This window comes from Hyaena hyaena, unplaced genomic scaffold (genome assembly GCF_003009895.1).
Source record: "Hyaena hyaena isolate Hyena2069 unplaced genomic scaffold, ASM300989v1 scaffold_194, whole genome shotgun sequence".
In the NCBI taxonomy this organism is placed as follows: Eukaryota; Metazoa; Chordata; class Mammalia; order Carnivora; family Hyaenidae; genus Hyaena; species Hyaena hyaena.
In genome coordinates, this window is record NW_024080826.1 from 2,235,030 (window position 1) to 2,253,931 (window position 18,902).

Consider the following 18,902-nt stretch of genomic DNA (forward strand, 5'->3'; position numbering starts at 1 on the left):
GAGCCACCCAGGCGCCCCTGTCTCTATCTCTCTTAAAAATAAACTTAAAAACATCATGTAGGATAACGGCACAGAACTGACCATCTTCCAAGACAGTGGCAGATGCCGTTCATCTGAGCCGTACGTGGAGTGTCTGGCTGAGAAAGGCTTCTGGATCCAGCTTCCCAACAGGGCCGGGTCGGCGTGCTGGGAGGTGCCCCTCTTCCGATGTGCACACGTGTGACAGAAGACAGACGGCAACACACACATGACAGACGCGCAGGGACTGCTTTCTCCTCATTTTGTTAACAATCTGGTGCTTAGCGCCCTCTCCGCCGTGGCTTTCGCGGCTCACCTGCGGCTGACGGCTGGGAATCTGCGTCCTTGTCCTCCCAGCCCACACGGGACTTGGGGCAGAACCAAGGCAGCAAATGTGACACAAGCAGAGACCGGAACAGAGCTGCACCTGCTCGGAATCCTGCAAGTCCCTCGGGAAGCAGGCCCCGGGGAGCAAGCACCCAGCGGCCCGCAGGCCACAGCGCGTGGAAGAGCCCGGCACAGGCCACCAAGGGGGTGCCCCGCTCCGGGCTTGTAAGCTGAAGGAAACGGCGGTGTTCTCCGTCTCTGAACTCCGTGCTTTCTGTGCGGCTAGAACAGCGCAGACCCCACTTATTTTTTTTTTTTTTTAAATGTTTTATTTATTTCTAGGAGAGAGAGAGACAGCGTGAGCAGGGAAGGGTCACAGAGAGAGGGAGTCACAGAATCCGAAACAGGCTCCAGGCTCTGAGCTGGCAGTCAGCACAGAGCCTGACGTGGGGCTCGAACCCACGAACCGCGAGATCATGACCTAAGCGAAAGTCGGACGCTTAACCGACTAAGCCACCCAGGCGCCCCAGCGCAGACCCCACTTAAATGCCTCTCCTGACCACGCGCAGCTGCCCCTCCCCACACAACATTGTGCTTGTGTTTACAAAGCAGTGGCTTGGGGGGTAGCAGAGAGCAATGTCTTTCTGGAACCCAAGTGAGGGACAAAAACCAGTGAGCAAGCAGAGGGGGCTCAGGGAGTAGGGGGTAATGGGAGAAGCCGGGGCCTCCCGTAAAGACGCAGGCCAGTGTTCCCGGGCGCCAGCCACCGAGCCTGTCACCTTGTGCGCCGTGAGGGCTCGCCTCCCAACCACGGAGAGAGCGCCTCCGCCACCACGTGCTGCGCAGTGAGGCCCCCGTGGGAACGTGCCTCTGCTGACCTGCAGACAACACATCCACAAGTAAGTGGGCTAGTGAAACAGCTGCGTGTCCAAACCCCCTGACTCGCTCTTAAGACCAGAGTGCTACTATTCACGTTCTCTCTGATGCCCTCCGTTTGGGAGCTTGTTAACTGGGAACTCACCGCCAGCTTCGGCCCCTTCTCCCCTACCCCCCTCACCCTTCAGCCACAGCTGCCCCCTCCCTGCAGGGCCTGAGGATGCGGCCGAGGCAGGCAGGCCAGGGAGACCAGAGTTTCAGTCACAGGTTCCCACAGGACAGACGAGCCTGCAGACCCACCTGAGCGCAGCCCCGGGGACGTGCCCTCCCCACACGTGCATCGAGATGCAGAGCAGTGAGGGGGCCCGACAGCACTTGTACGACATTCTCGCTGAAAGGGCACGGCCTACAGGCAGGGGAGAGGAGACAGCAGAGAAACCCAAACTGGCCACTTCTCCAGCCGGCCGAGGAAGACTCGGAAGAGTGGAGGCTCCGTGACAAACAGTGAGACAGGCAGGTACCGGTGCAGCGCGGGTGGTGGGAGCGGCCCCTGCCCGGGAGCCGCTGTGGCTCGAACCCAAGACATGACCGTGACCCGAAGCGGAAGCGCTAGCACTGGGGGCGCACACAGGAATCGTCTGTACTGTTTTAAAACTTTAAGTTCAAAGACTTTCAAAATAAAAAGTTTTAAAGTATCTTCAATATTTAACGGGAAGAAAACAGGAGGAGGGGGAGTGAGGGGGAGGGAAGGGGCGAGAACAGCCTGCTCACTCCCCCTACCTGCTTCCCATCGTCATTCCGGAGCTGGAAGGGCGACTCGGTACCTACCACCATGTGGGGGGCTGCCTGCCCCTCCCGAAACACGGTCAAGAGGAGGCGGTTCATGGAGACGCTCTGGCGGGGGCCGCGGCGCTCAGGCTCTGATGCCTGCATGGCTCAGAGGGGCCCCACGGGGAACAGAGCTCTGCCCCTTCACCCATTTCTGGGGGAATCCCTCCCTTCCTCCAGAAGACATGAGTTGAATAGCCTCCTTCTGGGGGGACCCGGGCTCCTCCAGTGGGGATCTGACATGTGCCTCCAAAATGAGGAAGAAGCCAGCTGTTGAAGCAGGTGTAAGAGAAGATCCAGTTCCACATGGTGGCTCTGTCCATGGTGATAAATCAGACTCTGAGGCCCCGGCCTCCCGGCACAGGGGTGCACCCAAGGCTCTCCACGGGGGCAGCCGCTCCTCTGCAACTTCCCTGTCTCACTTCTCAAGAATAAAGGGGGAACTTAACATCAGATTGCTCAGCAATCTGCTTTTAACTGGAAAGTGTGGTTTGGAGATGAATTAACGAGTTCCACAAGAAGGAACGACTTAAAGAACCATCTGGCAGGGCGCCTGGGGGCTGGCTGCGCGTCTGACTCTTGATGTCGGCTCAAGTCCTGATCCCAGGGTCAGGAGATGGAGCCCCTCATTGGGCTCCACGCTGAGCATGGAGCCTGCTTGGGATTCTCTCTCTCTCTCTCTCTCTCTCTTTCTCTCTCTTCCCACCCCCCAAAAATAAAATTAAAAAAATGTTTAACATGTCATCTGGCCTGCATCACACTAGCATGGCAGGAATTCTCTGTCCTCAGTCCTGCTCTCAGGACGGCATCTGCAGACTCCTGCGCTCAGACCACCCAGCCCTGTTTCTTGGTTTCTGGGAGTCCGAGTTTCCAGAACACACGGGGCTCCCCACCAGCCTCATAGGAACTATTTCCTATCAGCCTGGCCCCTGCTCTGAATACGCAGTTTCAGGGAGCCCCCGCCCCCATCTCCATCTCACACCCTATTTCTTCCCGTTACAGCGCCCAACAGAACAGGCAACTTTCGGGCTTCTTTCTTACTCCTGAGTAACTACTGCTCCCCTGTGGGCCGTCGAGTCCTGGGAATGGACGGCTTGTCGGCCTGCTCCCCCTGCACCACCAGCATGACAGATGCGAAATAATGATTTCTCTCTCCTTTTCCTAGTTTATTTTTATTATATAACAGCTTTATTGAGACATAGTTCACATACTAGATGACTTAACCATTTAAGTATATAAATGATGGTTTCTGGGTCATTCACAGACCCCCCCACTCGCTACTTTAGCACATTTCATCACCCCCAAAGCGATCCATGAGCAACCAGCCCCCAGCTCCCCACAGCCCTCCCCCTGCCCCAGTCTCAGCACAGCCTTTTGTGTCTTCGGGTCCGATCCTGAACACATTCATGCAAGTTTCGTGGCGGCTGTTTCACGGAGCAGAACGTTTCCAAGGCTCATCCACGTGGTGTCGTGTGTCAGTGCATCAGTCCCTCTGCTGTTGAGGACAGTACGTGAGCGTGTGCCACGTTCTGTTCATCTGTTCCTCAGCTGATGGCAATGGGCTTGTTTCCACTGTCTGCAAACACTTATGAATATTTCTTTATGAGTAATGAGTATTTATGAATAATGCCGCTATGAACATTTGGGCACGCGTTTTTCCGTGGACGTATGTTTGCAGTTTCCCCCAGTATATACGTACGAGGGACACTACCGGAACACACAGTCCGTCTTTGTTAAATTTTAGCCATCAAAGTGTCCTCCCAGGAGGCTGTGCCCTCCAGCCTCCCGAGTCTCCTGCCTCCCACGCTGGCTTCTCACTGTGACTCACGACAGCCCCCTAGTGGCTGCGAAGTGGCGTCTCGCTCAAGTTCCATCTGTATTTCTCTCCTGGCTAATGAGGTCGAGTGTCTTTCCAGGTACAACTGACCACCTGTATACCCTCTCCGGGCAAATACCCATACGGATCTTTTGCTCTTTTAATTGTGGTGAAATACTCCGAACACAGGTTTTACCATCTCGATCACTTGTTAGTGGACAGCCAGGTACTGCTCCATCCGTTCCCATTGTACCACCAACACAGAAGCTTCTCACACCCGTTGAAGTCCCCAGCCTCTCAGTCGCCGCCTCACGATCGTCGCTGGGACAGGGCTGGGGACACCAACCCTCTGCACTCCCCCTGGCGCCGCTCCACTGCCCTGCCACACAGACAGGCCTGAGTTATTTAAGTGCAGCCCACTGCCCTAAGCCAGCAGGAGAAAGGCCACTCCCCTAAACAGCAACAGAACATCACACGGTTCAGAAACAGAGATGGCTCACTCCTTCACTCTGCCAACTCACTCACAAATTCACCATGTCCCAACAACAGCACTAGGAGTCACGCGCACAAGGGCGCTTGGTGCAGCAACAGTTAGAGACCGGCATCGAGTCCGCTGACACGGGGCCGGACAGAGTACTGTACAGTGTGCCACACGTGATCATGCTCAGAAGACATCAGAATTCAGTAAGTTAGCAAACAGTCACGGACTATCCAGTGCTCACTAGTGCTGGGAACCAGATAGGAGTGCAATTTCTGCGTTCAAGGTACTGACTTTGGTGGTTGGAGAGAAGGATGTAGAGACAGATGATAGATGATAGACAGACAGACAGAAAGAAGCTAGACAGGTAGTAGATGACATAGATACATGATAGCAGAGGGGTGAATGGATGGATGATGGATGGTAAATAGATGATAGATAGATAGATAGATAGATAGATAGATAGATAGATAGATAGATAATAGAAAGAAGCTAGATAGATAGTAGACGATATAGACAGACACATGATAGCAGATGGATGGATGATGGATGATAGACAGACAGACAAGACAGACAGATAGATGATAAACAGAAGGAAGCTAGATAGATAGTAGACGATATAGACAGACACGTGGTAGCACAGGGATGGATGATGGCTGATACGGATAGAGGATATGACACAGACACAACAGAACAGGCAGAGAGATGTGATAGGTGACAGATAAGATGAATGATTGACAGACAGCTAGAAAGACAGATGGGTAACACAGAGAAGGGTGTCCATGACAGTGACGTGGAATGAGGAGTGGGGTGCCATCTGGGCAGGAGGGTCAGGGACAAGGCCTCTGAGGAGGCATATGGCAGAGTGAGCACAGCGAGGAGGTGGCCAGGACACTGAGGGACAGGAAGGACAGGGAGGTGTGTCTGGGAGGAGCAAGCAGATGCAGAAAAAGGGGAGCACAGTCCCAGGAGGACTTGGCCGCGGTCTGAGGTGCTGGGAAACAGGGACACAACACGCCTCAATTGACACATGAAGGATGGGCCTAGTTGCCACACATCCCAGGAGGTGGGAGCAGAAACCCAGAACCCAGCCAGGGGCCGTGGCGGCCGTTCATGGGACACACACAGCCCCCACACGGAAGCAGTCTCTCTGTGTGTGTTCTATTTTATCAGTCCGCAGAAGGTGCTCTGTGAGAACAGGTCTGGTCCTTGCATGGCAGCCATGACTGCAGGGTAGACATCTGCTTGCGGCCCAGGAGCCCTGGGGTGGGGGGGAGGTTGCTCTGCAGCAGGCCTGATGGCACTTCTGCACATCCCCACGGTCCCTTCCCATGCCTGTGGGTGTAACGTGGATAACGTGGGCAGGAGCCCCTCTGTGCTTGGGTCCGATGTCATCTCTGTCACTTGTCTCCCAGTTTTGTAAACTCGAGTCCTAAAAGTTGTACTTATCACCTGGGCTCTGGGGTCTCTCCTGACAGGGACCCAGGGCCGCACCTTCCTCCCCGTGACCCACTCTTTCCAGCACTCAGTGCCCTGCAGTGATGCTCTGGGCCTTTTCAGCCAACAGCCCCCGGGAAGGCAGGCAGGCAGCCGCCAGGCATCCGGCAGACAGGGTGTGCAGGGTGTGCCTCGTTGTGCCTGAGTGCGGCAGGTTCACCTCGCAGGGAAGGCGGCCAAGGGGCGGGGACGCCAGAGCCCAGAGGTAGGTGCATCCGGCTGGTCCAGGAGGGGCTGTGGCACAGAAGGCGATTCAGCGTCTTTTAACCGCCTTTGCCGAGGCCAGAATTCCCCGGACACGGTTGAAACCACCAGGTGAAGATGCGTATTCGGGCTCCCTGATGATGAAGGAAAGGGGCCCTGCAACTATTTGTGAGAGGGCAGTAGGTCCCCCTTCTGCGCCGGGTTGATACAGACCAGCTCGCCTCTGGGGACAATGATCCAGAAGCAGGCAACCTCCCCACCGAGGCCTGAGGACAGGTGGTGGGGCTGCACCGCTCGGGGGTGGGGGGCCCACTGGCTCTGCTGAGTTAACCTGAGGAGTCAGACATTTCCCGGGCTCTCAGCCTCTGCACAGCTACATGTCCCTCTGCTCCTCGCAGGGAGTGCAGCCGCCAGGACGGCCAGCTGGGGAGCGGGCGCCACCTGGGAGGCCACCCCACCTGGGGACGCGGGGCTGCCGCAGGCAGTGACAGCCCAGGCCGTGGGCACCGCACAGGTGCCAGTCGTGGAGGACAGAGTGGAGTAGGTGGTAAAGCTGTGTCTCGGAGGAGGGTCTCCTGTGGGGCCAGCAACCCCTCTGGGGTCTCATTAGAGCACAGCCTCATATCAGCATCCAGTCTTGAGAGCTGCTGTCACCCCCGCTGGTGTCCACACACGTGACCTGCTGTGTCACCTGCCAGCCACAGCATCCGTGGGCTGGGAGCAGGTCTACCTGTTACCCCCACCGCCCTGAGCAAGGCCCGAGCCCCTGGTCCCACACCCCAGAGAACACCTTAGGGGGACGGGCTGGACCCTGTCCCTCTCCTCCCTCCTTCCTGTGCTGCTTGTGGGAATCTCGGCTGCAAGTGTCTGTCTGCACAGCACAGTGTGGTTTCGGAAGGCCCAGCGCTGGGTGCTGGGAGCCAAGCTGTGCCCCTACTAACCCCAGCACCTCAGAATGTGACTCTATTTGGATACAGAGACTTATACAGGTTATTAAGATAAAATGAGATCACTAGGGTGGCCCCAATCCGGCCTGTCTGGTGCCCTTCTAAGAGAGGAGGACACAGATATGCCTAGAGGGACAACCTCATGAGGACGCAGGACGCAGGGAGAAGACGGGCATCTGCCAACCCAGGAGAAAGGCCTCGGGACAAACCACCCTTCCCACACCTCCTTCTGGAATCCAGCCTCCAGGGTGGGGAGAGATGAGATCTGTGCTGTTGAAGCCGCCCTGTCTGTGGGCTTTGTTATGCAGCCTGAGCTGACTGATACAGATGCCAGGAGGTTCAAGGTGGGGCCAGGGAGACAAGGCACATCCCCACTCCCCCACCCCTGTCGAATGAGTCCTCGGGGCATCTTCTGAGGAAGCAAGGGTGAGCAAAGTACAAAGGGGGCTCCCTGAAATGTGAGGGGGGGAACCCCAGCTCAAATGTTTATTATGAAACAGGAAGATGAGCAGACCCCCTCCCATAGATCACGCCCTTCTCCTGAGGCAGGAGGGATGACCCTCCCACTAGGGCGAGGGTCAGAAATGCATCTGTAGCCACCAAGGATGGTCAGGGCCTATTTTCCTGCCAGGCCGCTGCTGCTGCACCCGCCCCAGGCTGAGGGTGGGCATCACCATGGAGGAAAGAGTCTGCTCGTTGGGATGAGCCTGGACAGCTTATGGTCTGTGTGTCCGTGTATTCAGTAGCAAGAGCATGCCCCAGAACCCTGAGGCAGTGGGCGCCCTGGCCCCAGACCACCTGGTAATGCAGGGAGCGTTACCACCGTGGACAATCCCCTGAGCCCCCGTTCTGTCCAGCTGTGGCTTTATTTCAGCCAAGTGGTTACAGTGACTTCTGGGAAAGCCCGCTTCATGGGACGTGTGGTGAGTGTGCTCTAAGCAACAGTCGTAGAGCAAAGCCTGCTGGTGGAGACGAGAGTGTGTGTGTGTGTGTGTGTGTGCGCGCGCGTGTGTGTCTTTGGTACAAAGAGGGTGTGTCTGGTGTGTCTGTGTGTCTATGTGTGTGCATATGTGCTGTGTGTGGTATGTGTATCTGTGTGGTATATGTGTATGGGATGCATGGTGTGCATGTAGCATGTGTGTACATAGCATGTACATGTGGCGTATGTGATGTATAGTGTGTGTGTGGTGTATGTATAGCATGTGTGTATGTGTAGTGCACGTAGTGTGTACGTGTGTTGTACATGGTGTATAGTGCGTGTGGTGTGTGTGTAGCATGCATGTATGTGTATTGTACATACTGTGTACATGTGTTGTACGTGGTGTATAGTGTGTGTGTGTGTGTGTGCAGCAGCATGTACTTGTAGTGTACATAGTGTGTACGTGTGTTGTACAGGGTGTAGTGTGTGTGTGGTGTGTGTGTAGCATGTGTGTACGTGTAGTGTACATAGTGTGCACATGTGTCGTACATGGTATAGTGTGTGTGTGTGTGTGTGTGTTGTGTGTGTACACAGTGCCAGGGCCGGCCGGCAGTGCAAGCGCAGTGGAGAGAGGTGGCAAGGGGAGCTGTGCGCAGAGGCTGTGCCTGGGCCCCGGCTCACCTGGACCCATCCACACCTGCAGATACAGGTTTGACAACATGAACATGCAGCCTCCAACAGCTGTGAGACTTTGGAAACGGGAACAGAGTGTGGAGGCCGGTGCCCGGGGGGCACCTCACTGTCCCTGTACGAGCGCCTGGTTTGCAGGGACAAGGAGGGAGATCAGAGGGCTGTGCCAGAAATCATTTATTAAAGCAGGCAGTTGTGCAAACTTCGGTAATACATGAGTCGTGAGAACTTAGCGTTCACAGAAGTAGATCTCCAGAAAACATACCCATAAATGTGTTCTTTCACGTGAGGAGCGGTGTAGAGACGTGTTTTCATGAATTTCCAAGAGCCCGATGTGAGCACACTCAGGCTCCTGTGAAGACAGCTCTGCTGAGAGTGATAAAAATAAGGACCGCGGGCTACGGGAGGCTCTCTCCCAGGCAGAGTGGCTCTGCTGGGACACAACCGTACTGGTGGGGGCAGGAAGGACATGGCCCTCCCTGCTCCCCTTCCCTGTGCTCAGGATGCAGCAGGAGGTGCTCCCGAGACCCCGGCGTCACCCGGAGAAATTCTGAAAGATGTCGGCCGCCTCCACCCAGCTCTGGAAGCAGGCCAGCCCCCGCTCCCGGATCTGCTTCCGCCCTTTGTTGGTGATGACCTCCCCGCTTGGTTTCACCACCACCAGCCTGGGGATGGCTGTGATGTTGTACCTGGTCCTCAGCTCCCTGCAGGAGAGAAGCGGGGGGGGGGGGGGGGCGGCATCAGCAGGGGAGTGGGCGACCACCACACACTCGTCCCCAGGGCCGGCTGACCCCGCAAAGCCTTAGCCCTCAGCCCACCCACACCTCCTCTCCCTGCTGCGGGCCTGTCCAGAGAAGTGTCCCAGGGAGGGGACAGGTGTGCTGTCCTGAGGGGTGTCCCAGAGAGGGGGCTGCTCTGAGCCTGTGCTGCTCATCCCAGAGCCACAGCTGTGTGGGGCCACAGAGCACCCGAGATGTGAGGAGCGCCAGAAGAACGGAATTTCTCATCTTCGTTCATTTAAATTCAAGTAGCCACCAGCGGCAGGTGGCTACCATATTGGATGGTAATATATTCATTCACCCCCAATAAATTCATACCCCTCCTCTATTTCAAGGGGCTGAAAAACACCAAGTACACACAACAGTCAGAGCTAAACCTCTGTGAGTTCCAGATAAACACAAAGCCGTGTGAGACTTTCTACCTCTCAAACCCGAGGAGAGGCTGATTTACATCATGGATGACACATTTCTTGGCTACTTTTTCCATCACATGTGACCCTGGAGTGACCTTCTTACAAAATTATTTGCGTTGATTTGGGCAAAGGAGAATCTACCTTGGTTTCTCCCCATAACCTTCTCCTGGATGACTGCCCTCAAGACAAGGCAGCTGATAAAGACCCCTCCCCATTCCCAAGGCCACCTTGCTAGTGCCTCATGCTCAGTGATCTGACTGCAGTCACCTGTCACCCTCGGGACTGTGGGTCTGTGTGGAAGGAAGGAAAAATGCACTTGAAACCCTCCTGTTACCACGTCTCCCGTCACATCTCCATCAAGGTGTTGCCACTGCCTCCTGGCGCCCAGGCCAAAGATTAAGGCATAAATCAAGCAGGAAAAATACCTCCCACCTCCACCCAAAGGAAGAGAGACAGCCTTGTTTTCAAACATCGAAGAGACCGTGACAAACCCAACATCTTAATAAAGGAATCTTAATAAAATTTCTAATAATCAAGAGCGTACAGACCACTTAATCAGACCATAATGTAATGAAACTGGAAACCAACGTGAAATGATGTTTGGAATGAGTTTAAAATACACTAAATATCCGTACACTACCACCACATGTGAAACAGCAATACACACTACAACATGATCAAAGAAAACAATATGGAATATACTTCTGATCCAAAGCCGTAGACACACTAGACATAGAAAGTTGTGGTCTTAAACACACTTTTCCAAACTATTTGTGGACAAGCTGTGTGCTTGACTCATGAAGCAAGAACAGGACTGGTGCAGCAGACACTTAGGAAAGGCAGACGGTGGCCGGAAGTCACAGCAGAGAAACAAAGGATCCAGTGAGCCTCAGAAGGAACCTGCCTGTGGGGAAGACCAAGCAGAGGCTGGCTCTCCCAGCACTACTCGGGGAAAGGAAGACACAGGAACACCAGGAACCAGGCAGCGGCCAGCTCCCGGCCCACGGCAGACTCCACCCTGCTTGCAGACACGGGCAGGCAGGCGGGCACGGTCGGTCACCCCTGCCCTGCCCCACCACTGCCAGGACCACCTGTTCCCGAAGGACACCTGCACACACTGCCACTCCAGCAGCTTCCAGAAGCCCTGACTCACGTGAGGACGACACAGCAAAGTAGGAGAAAAGAGTGTTATGTAAGAGTGATCATCATTCATGGGACTGATCAGGGCTGACAAGCGCACACCACAGGCACGGAGAGACGCCGGCCTCGGGACCATCCAAGGCCTTCGCTGACAAGCCAGCAGCTCTGGCAACTCAGGAGTGGGCTGTGGCCTTGAGGAGACCCCCCTGGTGTTTTAAGGGCCCTGAACAACACCAGAAATTTGAGGTGCCTACGAAACTAGCTTTCCCCCAAAGCAGAGACAACCACATGAAGAAAAGAGAAACAGCCAGACAGCTGTTGGCGTGAAGACTGCAGGGAGACGCCAGAGGCCGCCACCGGCTTTGCCCGGCAGCTCGGGCAGAGGGGTCACGGCAGGGCCTTCGCACTGGGCAGAAGGCGGGGAGTGCAGCGCCCGCCACATCACAATCGTCCCGCTGGGGTTCTGCCGCCCAGGGCCTGGGGCTTACCCTCAAGGCCAGCAGGCCCTACCCAACGTGTGCGGGGCATGCTAAGGGCATGGGGTCCCCAGACCCGCAGCAGCAGCAGCAGCAGCAGCAGCACCCGGGAGCTCATCAGAAGTGCAGTTTCCTGTCCCTGCTGGTAGGGGTGGAGCCTGCGGTCCTTCGGGGCCATGTCTGCCCAAGCGTGCAACCCCGCCAGTCTCCCAGGGCCGCCTGCTTCCCCCTCCATCCACCATCCATCCACCCCGGGGACGGGGGGGGAGAGCAGGCAGCAGGGGAAGCTGAGAACGGTGCCCTTGATGGCTTGGGCAGTAGAGGCATGTGGCTCCCTGCTCAGCATCCTGATCCTCCGCCTTCTGGCATTAACTAGCTGTGGGCCTTGGGCAAGCTAGCTAACGTCCTTGTACCCCAAATTCCCCATCTGCACCGTGCGAAATACTTCCCTGGGTTGTTGGGAGGTTTAGATGGTTAACACCCATACGGCATGGCTAAGGGACTGGCATGTAAATGCTCAGGAAACACTGAGGCTGTTATTGGTGGAGCCACGTCCGATCGCAGGTGGCAGCGGTTGACTGCTGGCCACGCTGACCAGCACCGGAACAGGTGACCAGCAGACTCAGAGCTAGCGCGACTCCTCGGAGTGCTTTCGTGTGATTTGCATGAGCTAGTAAAGAGGAAGGTGTGAGAACAGTGTGAGGAAGGTGTGAGGATGTGAGGAAGGTGTGAGGAATATGTGAGGAAGGTGTGAGGAAGGTGCAAGGATGTGTGAGGAAGGTGCGAGGATGTGTGAGGAAGGTGTGAGGAAGGTGTGAGGGTGTGTGAGGAAGGTGTGAGGATGTGTGAGGAAGGTGTGAGGGTGTGCGAGGAAGGTGCGAGGAAGGTGCGAGGAAGGTGCGAGGAAGGTGTGAGGAAGGTGTGAGGGTGTGCGAGGAAGGTGTGAGGAAGGTGTGAGGGTGTGCGAGGAAGGTGTGAGGAAGGTGTGAGGGTGTGCGAGGAAGGTGTGAGGAAGGTGTGAGGGTGTGCGAGGAAGGTGTGAGGATGTGTGAGGAAGGTGTGAGGGTGTGCGAGGAAGGTGTGAGGATGTACAGCCTGAGGCACAGCAGCTGCTCTGCCACCGTGAGGAGAGACTGCATTTGCCAGGTGGCCCCGGGCTGCAGCCTGGCACCCGGCCGGCATGGCAGAAAGCAGAGCCACGGAACTGTCCTCGGAGGCTTCCCACCGCCCTGGAGACCTGCTCTGGCTGCTGTGTGTTTAGGTGAAGCTGATCAGTAATGGTTACTGTTTAAGCTTTGAGCTGCTCTGCGGTTTACTCCCTTGCAAGGGTAAGTCAAGCTCTGACACGGCGGGCGGGCGGGGGGGGGGGCTCAGGCGCGCTGGGCTTTGAGGAGTGAGGAGTCTGGAAGAGACGTTTGCTCCACAGTATCCGCAGAGTCAGCCGCGTGGGCCCTGGAATCCCCAGCCTGGCAGCGCCTGCGGGGAAACGACTGTAACCCTGGAGCCGCAGGGAGAGGCTCGTAAGCGCCGTCTCCATGGCCTCCGGCGCCGTGTCCCTCGGGAACAGACCGCGCCTTGGAAGGAGAGCCCTGAGGCCGCAGAACGCAGGCGCGAGACCTCTGAGCGCTGTAAACCGTCCGCACCTGAGGGCCAGGCTCGGGCCGGGCGCTGCCGCCGCGGTGGCTGCCTCCCCTCGCCTAACACAGCCGTCCTCCCCCGGCTCCACCACTTCGGGCTTGTCCCCCACGCTGGCTCCAGGACACCCGTCCTTGGTGCGGCCACCACAACCAGGCCGCTCGCCCACCTGCACACAGGCACCGCTGCAGGGACTTCAGGAGACTTGTCTGTCCAGGGCTGTCAACGCCCTTCAGCCACGCGGCCTCCAGCCGTGCCCTGGGCGCCCCGTGGGGGTCCCTGGGGAATCCTCCTCCTCCCCCTGGCCTCAGGAGTCAGGAGGCCGCTGAGGGAAGACAGCCCCGGATCCTGACCACGACTGACCAGGTGGCCCAGGGCACTACTGTCCTGGTGGGGCAAGGGGCAGCGTGTATGCTCCGCACACAATAGGAAACTTCCCCCCAGGCCACCCCCACCCTCCACATTCTTCAGTTCCCCTTGCGGCAGCACGATCCCACACAGCCCGGCTGGAATCAGGGCTCAGCCGCAAACATCCCCACACAACAGCCCGGTTCCTACCATAGAAACTGCAAGGGCAGAGCCAGTGAGGAGCGACCTCCTTGCAGAAAACCTGAGGCTAGGGGCGCCTGGGTGGCTTAGTCGGTTAAGCGTCAGACTTTCGCTTAGGTCATGATCTCGCGGTTCGTGGGTTCGAGCCCCGCGTCGGGCTCTGTGCTGACTGCCAGCTCAGGGCCTGGAGCCTGTTGCAGAGTCTGTATCTCCCTCTCTCTCTGACCCTCCCCTGCTCACGCTGTCTCTCTCTCTCTCTCTCTCCTAGAAATAAATAAAAATATTAAAAAACAAAAAACCCGAGGCTGGGCCTTCCGGGGATCACACTGGCTGCCTGCTGCCTGCAGCGGACCCCAAGGGCTCTGACCTCAGCACAGGAGAGGGGCACAGGGCTCCGCAGGGCCCTCCCCCAGCCAGTGGGGGTACGGTAGCCCCGAGGAGAGGGAGGGAGAGGAAGCTCTGAACAGAGCCAGGTCCCAGAGCCGGGAGCACCAGCCTGGGAGCCTCAGCGACACATCTGTGAACAGGGATAACGTGCGGCACGTGACCACCAACGGCTGCAAACTCCCGGACCAGGGCCGCCCTCATGCATGACAGGAGCCTCATCACACTCAGCAGTGAGCCAACAGCCCAGGAGGTCATCCCCGACCCGAAGCGCTGCCCAATTACCCACACGGACCCCCTGCATGCTGGTTCCAAGGCCGTGCATGACTCGGTGCTAAGCACATCAGAGGCATTTTGCAAAGTCCCCCGGAGGAAAGGCTACCGTGAATCCTTCTACCAGGTATCTCACTGGGACTCACCCTCTCTAAACTGCACTTGGGTTTGTTTTCACCGTCGTGTAGACTAGCCATCCATATGACGTCCCTGGAACAGGGCCGCTAGCAAACAGGTGCCCACCTGGAAGGCCTGAGCCTCACTCCCCCTCAGCGTCACCCACGGTATGTGTTTGCAGGAAGAAGTCTTCTACAGGCCCTTCCAAAGCCACCTGCCATTTCTAACTGTCCACAAGGCAATTCATCAGGATGGCTCGGGGAGGTGGGGGGGGGGGGGGTCCTGCCACAACTGAATAACAGCACCCCCAGAAATGAGAAACATGCCCTGTAAAACACACCCAGAAACTCACATCCATTACAGGGATGGTGGGGTAACACGTGTGCAGAGTCTGGGTGCTTTCACAACGGAGACCCCAAGGTGCTATTGATCAGATCCCAGCCACACTCCAGCTCATCACCCTCCTGAGAGCATCATCCTCCCTCCCAGGGGGGCGCCCTCCTCCCTCCCACCTTTACCCTCCTCCCTCCCACCTTTTCCCTCCTCCCTTCTTCTCATCTCTCCCTCCTCTGTTCTCTCTCTCTTCCCTCTTATCTCCCTCTCCCACCTCTCCGCCCCCCTTCACTCGTCTCCATCCCACTTCCTCCCTCCCACCTCCTCTATCCCCCCTCCCCCCGTCACAGATCTCCCCCCTCCACCCACCTCCTTCCCACCTTCTCCCCTTCTCCTCCCTCCCTCCTCTGTCCCCCCTCCTCCCTCCCACCTTCTCCCTCCTCCCACTCAGGTCCCTCTCCGCTGGGGATTTTGGCGGCCTCTGACATTAACCCCATGAGCCCAGGGACCTGGTTCTCCCTACAGCTGTGGAAACGGTAAACACCTTCACATCTAGGCAATTCCAGGCATGGCAGTAATAACCAAGGCGCACCCCGGTCAGCAGAGAGGGGGTTCCTCGGGCCTTGGAGTTCCTGCCGCGACCCTGAGCACTGCCCCCAGCCGCCCGCGGCAGCCCATGCAGGGTCCCAGTTCTGACCCGAGGCCCCCGAGGCTCCCTCTCCTGCCTCCACACCCCTCCCCGAGCCCCAGGGCGGCTGGGCTCCGCCGATCGCAGCAGCCGCACCACGAGAGCGGCTCCTGGGGAACGCTCGGCCGGGCTCGCTGAGCCCCCAGGGACGCGGCAGCCCCGCTGGACCCCCCGGGGTGCTGGGGTGGGGCCCACGAGCGCGCCGGGGAGGCCCGCCCGAGGGGTGGGGACGAGCTCCGCGCGGCCGCCCAGCCCCGTCCCACTCACTGCCGGAAGGGGTCGTGGAAGGGCAGCGCCAGCCAGGCGCCATGCAGCTCGCGCATGAAGTCCAGCATCTCCTGCGCGCTGCCGTCGGCCGACACGAACACCACCGCGAAGGGGGCGGGCGGCCGCGCCTCGGCCACCAGCTGCGCGTGGAAGCGGCGGAGCAGCGGCGTGAAGTCGCGGCTGGGCGCGCACCACCCGGCGGCGAAGTACAGCGCCACCACCTTGTTCTGCAGCGCTTCCTCGGCGTCCACCCACGCGCCGTCGCGGGTCCGCAGGCGCCGGCCGCCCAGCACGTCCACCATGGCGCGGGCGCGGACACCTGCTCCTCCGGCCCGGCCTCGGCTGGGACCGGGGACGCGCGCACCTGACGGAGGAGGGACGCTCACAGACACCCGCGGCGACGCCTCCTGCCTCCAGGCCCGCCGCCGCGCCTCCGCCCGCCGCGCCCCCTCCCGAGCTCCGCCTGCCCTCCGCCCCGCCCCTCCTCCCAGCGCGCCCCCCCCCTCCGCCGTGTCCCGGCCCCCCACGCCCCGCGCGTTTCCATCAACCTCCCCCTCGGCCCCCTGCGCCCCCGGGCGCACTCCCCGCGCTCTCCCCACCCCGCGTCCCCGCCCCACGTGTCCCGAAGACCCGAGGAGTCCCAGGACTAGCGCCCCGAGGCGCGCTGTAGGCCCCAGGGACCCAGCAAGGGAAACGGCGGGTAAGACGCTCTGGTGACTACAGATTGAAGGAATTTGCCGCAAAAAAAACTCAGCGATCAAGATGAATCACATTCTGATGCAGTATTTTAAAACTTCAAGATCAGTGCAAAAAAACCTCACCATGAACAAAGCATCAAACATCTAAATAAGGGCAGGATTCCGCGGAAACGCGCGCCGCCCGCCGCCCCGGGCTGACTCAGCGCCCCCAGCTTGTAAGGCCTGGGGAAATCGTAGGCGAAAAACGGTGAAAACGGCAGAAAAAAGTGGAGAGGGAGCCCTTGCAGGTGGAGGTCCGACTTCTGTTAAAACTCAGAAATAGGATGAGTGGAATGCAGCTAAAACTGTGAATGTTACCAAGACTGTTTTGATCTGTTTGGCTTTTTTTTTTTCTTTTATCTCAACAGGGACACCCTCCTACAGGGGAAATTTCCAGTTATTTGTATAAATACTGGGTGCTGAGGCAGGTGCCTTCCTGCAGCCGGGGTGAAGCCTAGGCAGCCTTCCAGGGAGAGGCGTGGGGCAGCACCCCTCCTCACCAGAGGACCCTCCTTTGGCTGCCCTGCAGGCCTGTGTGTGTGTGTGTGTGTGTGTGTGTGTGTGTGTCCCACTCTCCAGAGCTGCTCCAGGGAACAAGGGACACCAGTTTTGTTTCACTCATTCGCCTCCTCCACCCGGCGTGAAGGGACTCCCCAGGGCCCTTCCTGGGGCATGAGCCTGTGTCATCAGACCACCATCCCACCTCACTGGCCACTGCTTAGGTGGGAGGGGCTACCGGTGCCCAGAGGCAGAAGGAAACCCAGGGCCCTCTCCTGTCCCTGCTGCAAGTGTCCTACACAACTCCCTCCACCCAGCGCAGGAGCAGCCACAAATGCAGTCCTAGAAACAGGACTTGCTGTCCCCCAGTCCCCGCTGGGACGCTCAACGTCGGTTCAGAATGGACTTCCTTCTGGGCACGTGAGGGTGCGCTGAGCAGGGCATCCACTAATCAGCTTTACTCGCCCCGGATAACGCCAGCCGGGCTGGACAGCTCCTACTCCTGGCGCTTGTGAGCAGCTCCAGAAAGGCCTTCTTGGTCTGTCCCCCTCTCCGAGCCCCCTCCCAGACCCCTGCCACCACCTACACAGTTTGTGACCTAGATTCTGCCCTATCATCCACTCCTCACCCAAACTGCATCCCCTGATGATCAAACCCCCCTGAGGCTCCACGGACACTCCTCTTACCTAGGGCTGGTCACTGGGCCCTGTCCCCTCCCTGCCAAGACTCCCACTAAGTCGGCCCCCATCCTTGATTACCCTGCCTGCCCTCAGCAACAATCCCCTGCCCTTGGTGTCTCCCCTAAGTGGTTTTCCATCCACTTCCACCCACCAACCCCACCCCACCCTCTCCCTTGGCTGTAAACTCCCACTTGGCCTATGTTCAGAGTTGAGCTCAGCTTCTTCACCACTGCAGTGCTACTGAATGAAATCTGTCCATCACCTTTAACTGGTGTCCAGCTCTGTTTCTCCCGAACAGCTATCAAGGGCTCTGATACCTTGGCTGGCTCATGGCCAGGGCACTGGCCGCGGGGCAGAATGTTCCTGGAGCTAACGCTGGCTGGCTGGTATAGGAGACCTCAAAGCCTCTCTGGGGAGAAACAGTGTGGTATGATCACAGCTCTGCCTGTGTTCAGGCTCTCCTCACTTCTGACCGAGGCTGTTTCCCCGAGGAAGTATTTTTCTGAGTGGGAACATTTGGGAAGTCCCCAGCCAGTGCGCCTCTTCCCTGCCCTGCCTTTGGACACTGCATACCAGTTGCTTCTATGTTCCAGAAGGGAGACACTGAAGAAACAGGTCCCTAGGCCACTTGCCATGAAATTGACTTCTTTTTCACTACAAGATATGCACATGATGATTCATTTATTTCCACCGCTACTCATGAATACACCAATATTCTCATGGGAACTTTTTCTGCTCTGATCAGCACACAGCAAATTAGACCTCCCAGTGTGCAACAATCATATTCCAAATTTCCTGGTTTTCAATATTCGTGCTGGAGTTACTTATTTTCCTGTATTTAAGTATTTGTTCCCAGGGAATGACATCATGAGGACTTCATGACTCACTTGCAAAATGGTGGTTGACCCACCACAGGGAACGTATGGCAAAGTGACAAACGAACAGAGGCCTGGCTTTCTCAGTGACCAGCTATGGGACCACAGGCAAGTCACCCCAAGGGCCTGGCTTCCCAGGGACAACTTCATGTTTAGAAGTGGTCAAAACAGATATGGTTTTGCGCTGAGGAAGTACTCCCCAGCCCCACCTCCCCAGCTTCTCCCAGTAATGTCTTAGATGATTCTAGAAGCATTTGTGCTGCTCCAGCAGATGGCCTGAAACACAAAACGTAGGCACAGAGAGAAGATGGCGGTGTGCCTGGGGCCCCTCTGCTGCCCTAACACAACAGACGGCTGCAAGAGCAGAGACGTCATCTCACAGCTCTGGGGGCAGGAAGTCGGAGATGGAGGTTCTGGTTTGCAGACCACCAACTTGTCCCTGTGTCCCCACACGGCGG

General features: G+C 57.7%; 1 protein-coding gene across 1 annotated transcript; it reads right to left on the reverse strand.

Moving 5' to 3' along the window:
* Window positions 1-8,478: 8,478 nt before the first annotated feature.
* On the reverse strand, window positions 8,479-16,026 carry NXNL2 (nucleoredoxin like 2). The gene is made up of 2 exons (XM_039241477.1): window positions 15,655-16,026; window positions 8,479-9,304 (listed from the first exon to the last, which is right to left on the reverse strand). The coding sequence occupies exons 1-2, from the start codon at window positions 15,954-15,956 to the stop codon at window positions 9,136-9,138; spliced, it is 471 nt and encodes a 156-aa protein (XP_039097408.1). The 5' UTR covers window positions 15,957-16,026; the 3' UTR covers window positions 8,479-9,135.
* Window positions 16,027-18,902: the final 2,876 nt, after the last annotated feature.

Bases quoted from the DNA above. Each gene is read 5' to 3' on its own strand.
- NXNL2 (XM_039241477.1), bottom strand. From the start codon at position 15,956: ATGGTGGACGTGCTGGGCGGCCGGCGCCTGCGGACCCGCGACGGCGCG. The intron at 9,305-15,654 runs GTGAGTGGGACG...TCTCTCCTGCAG, and splicing joins TTCCACGACCCCTTCCGGCA to GGAGCTGAGGACCAGGTACA.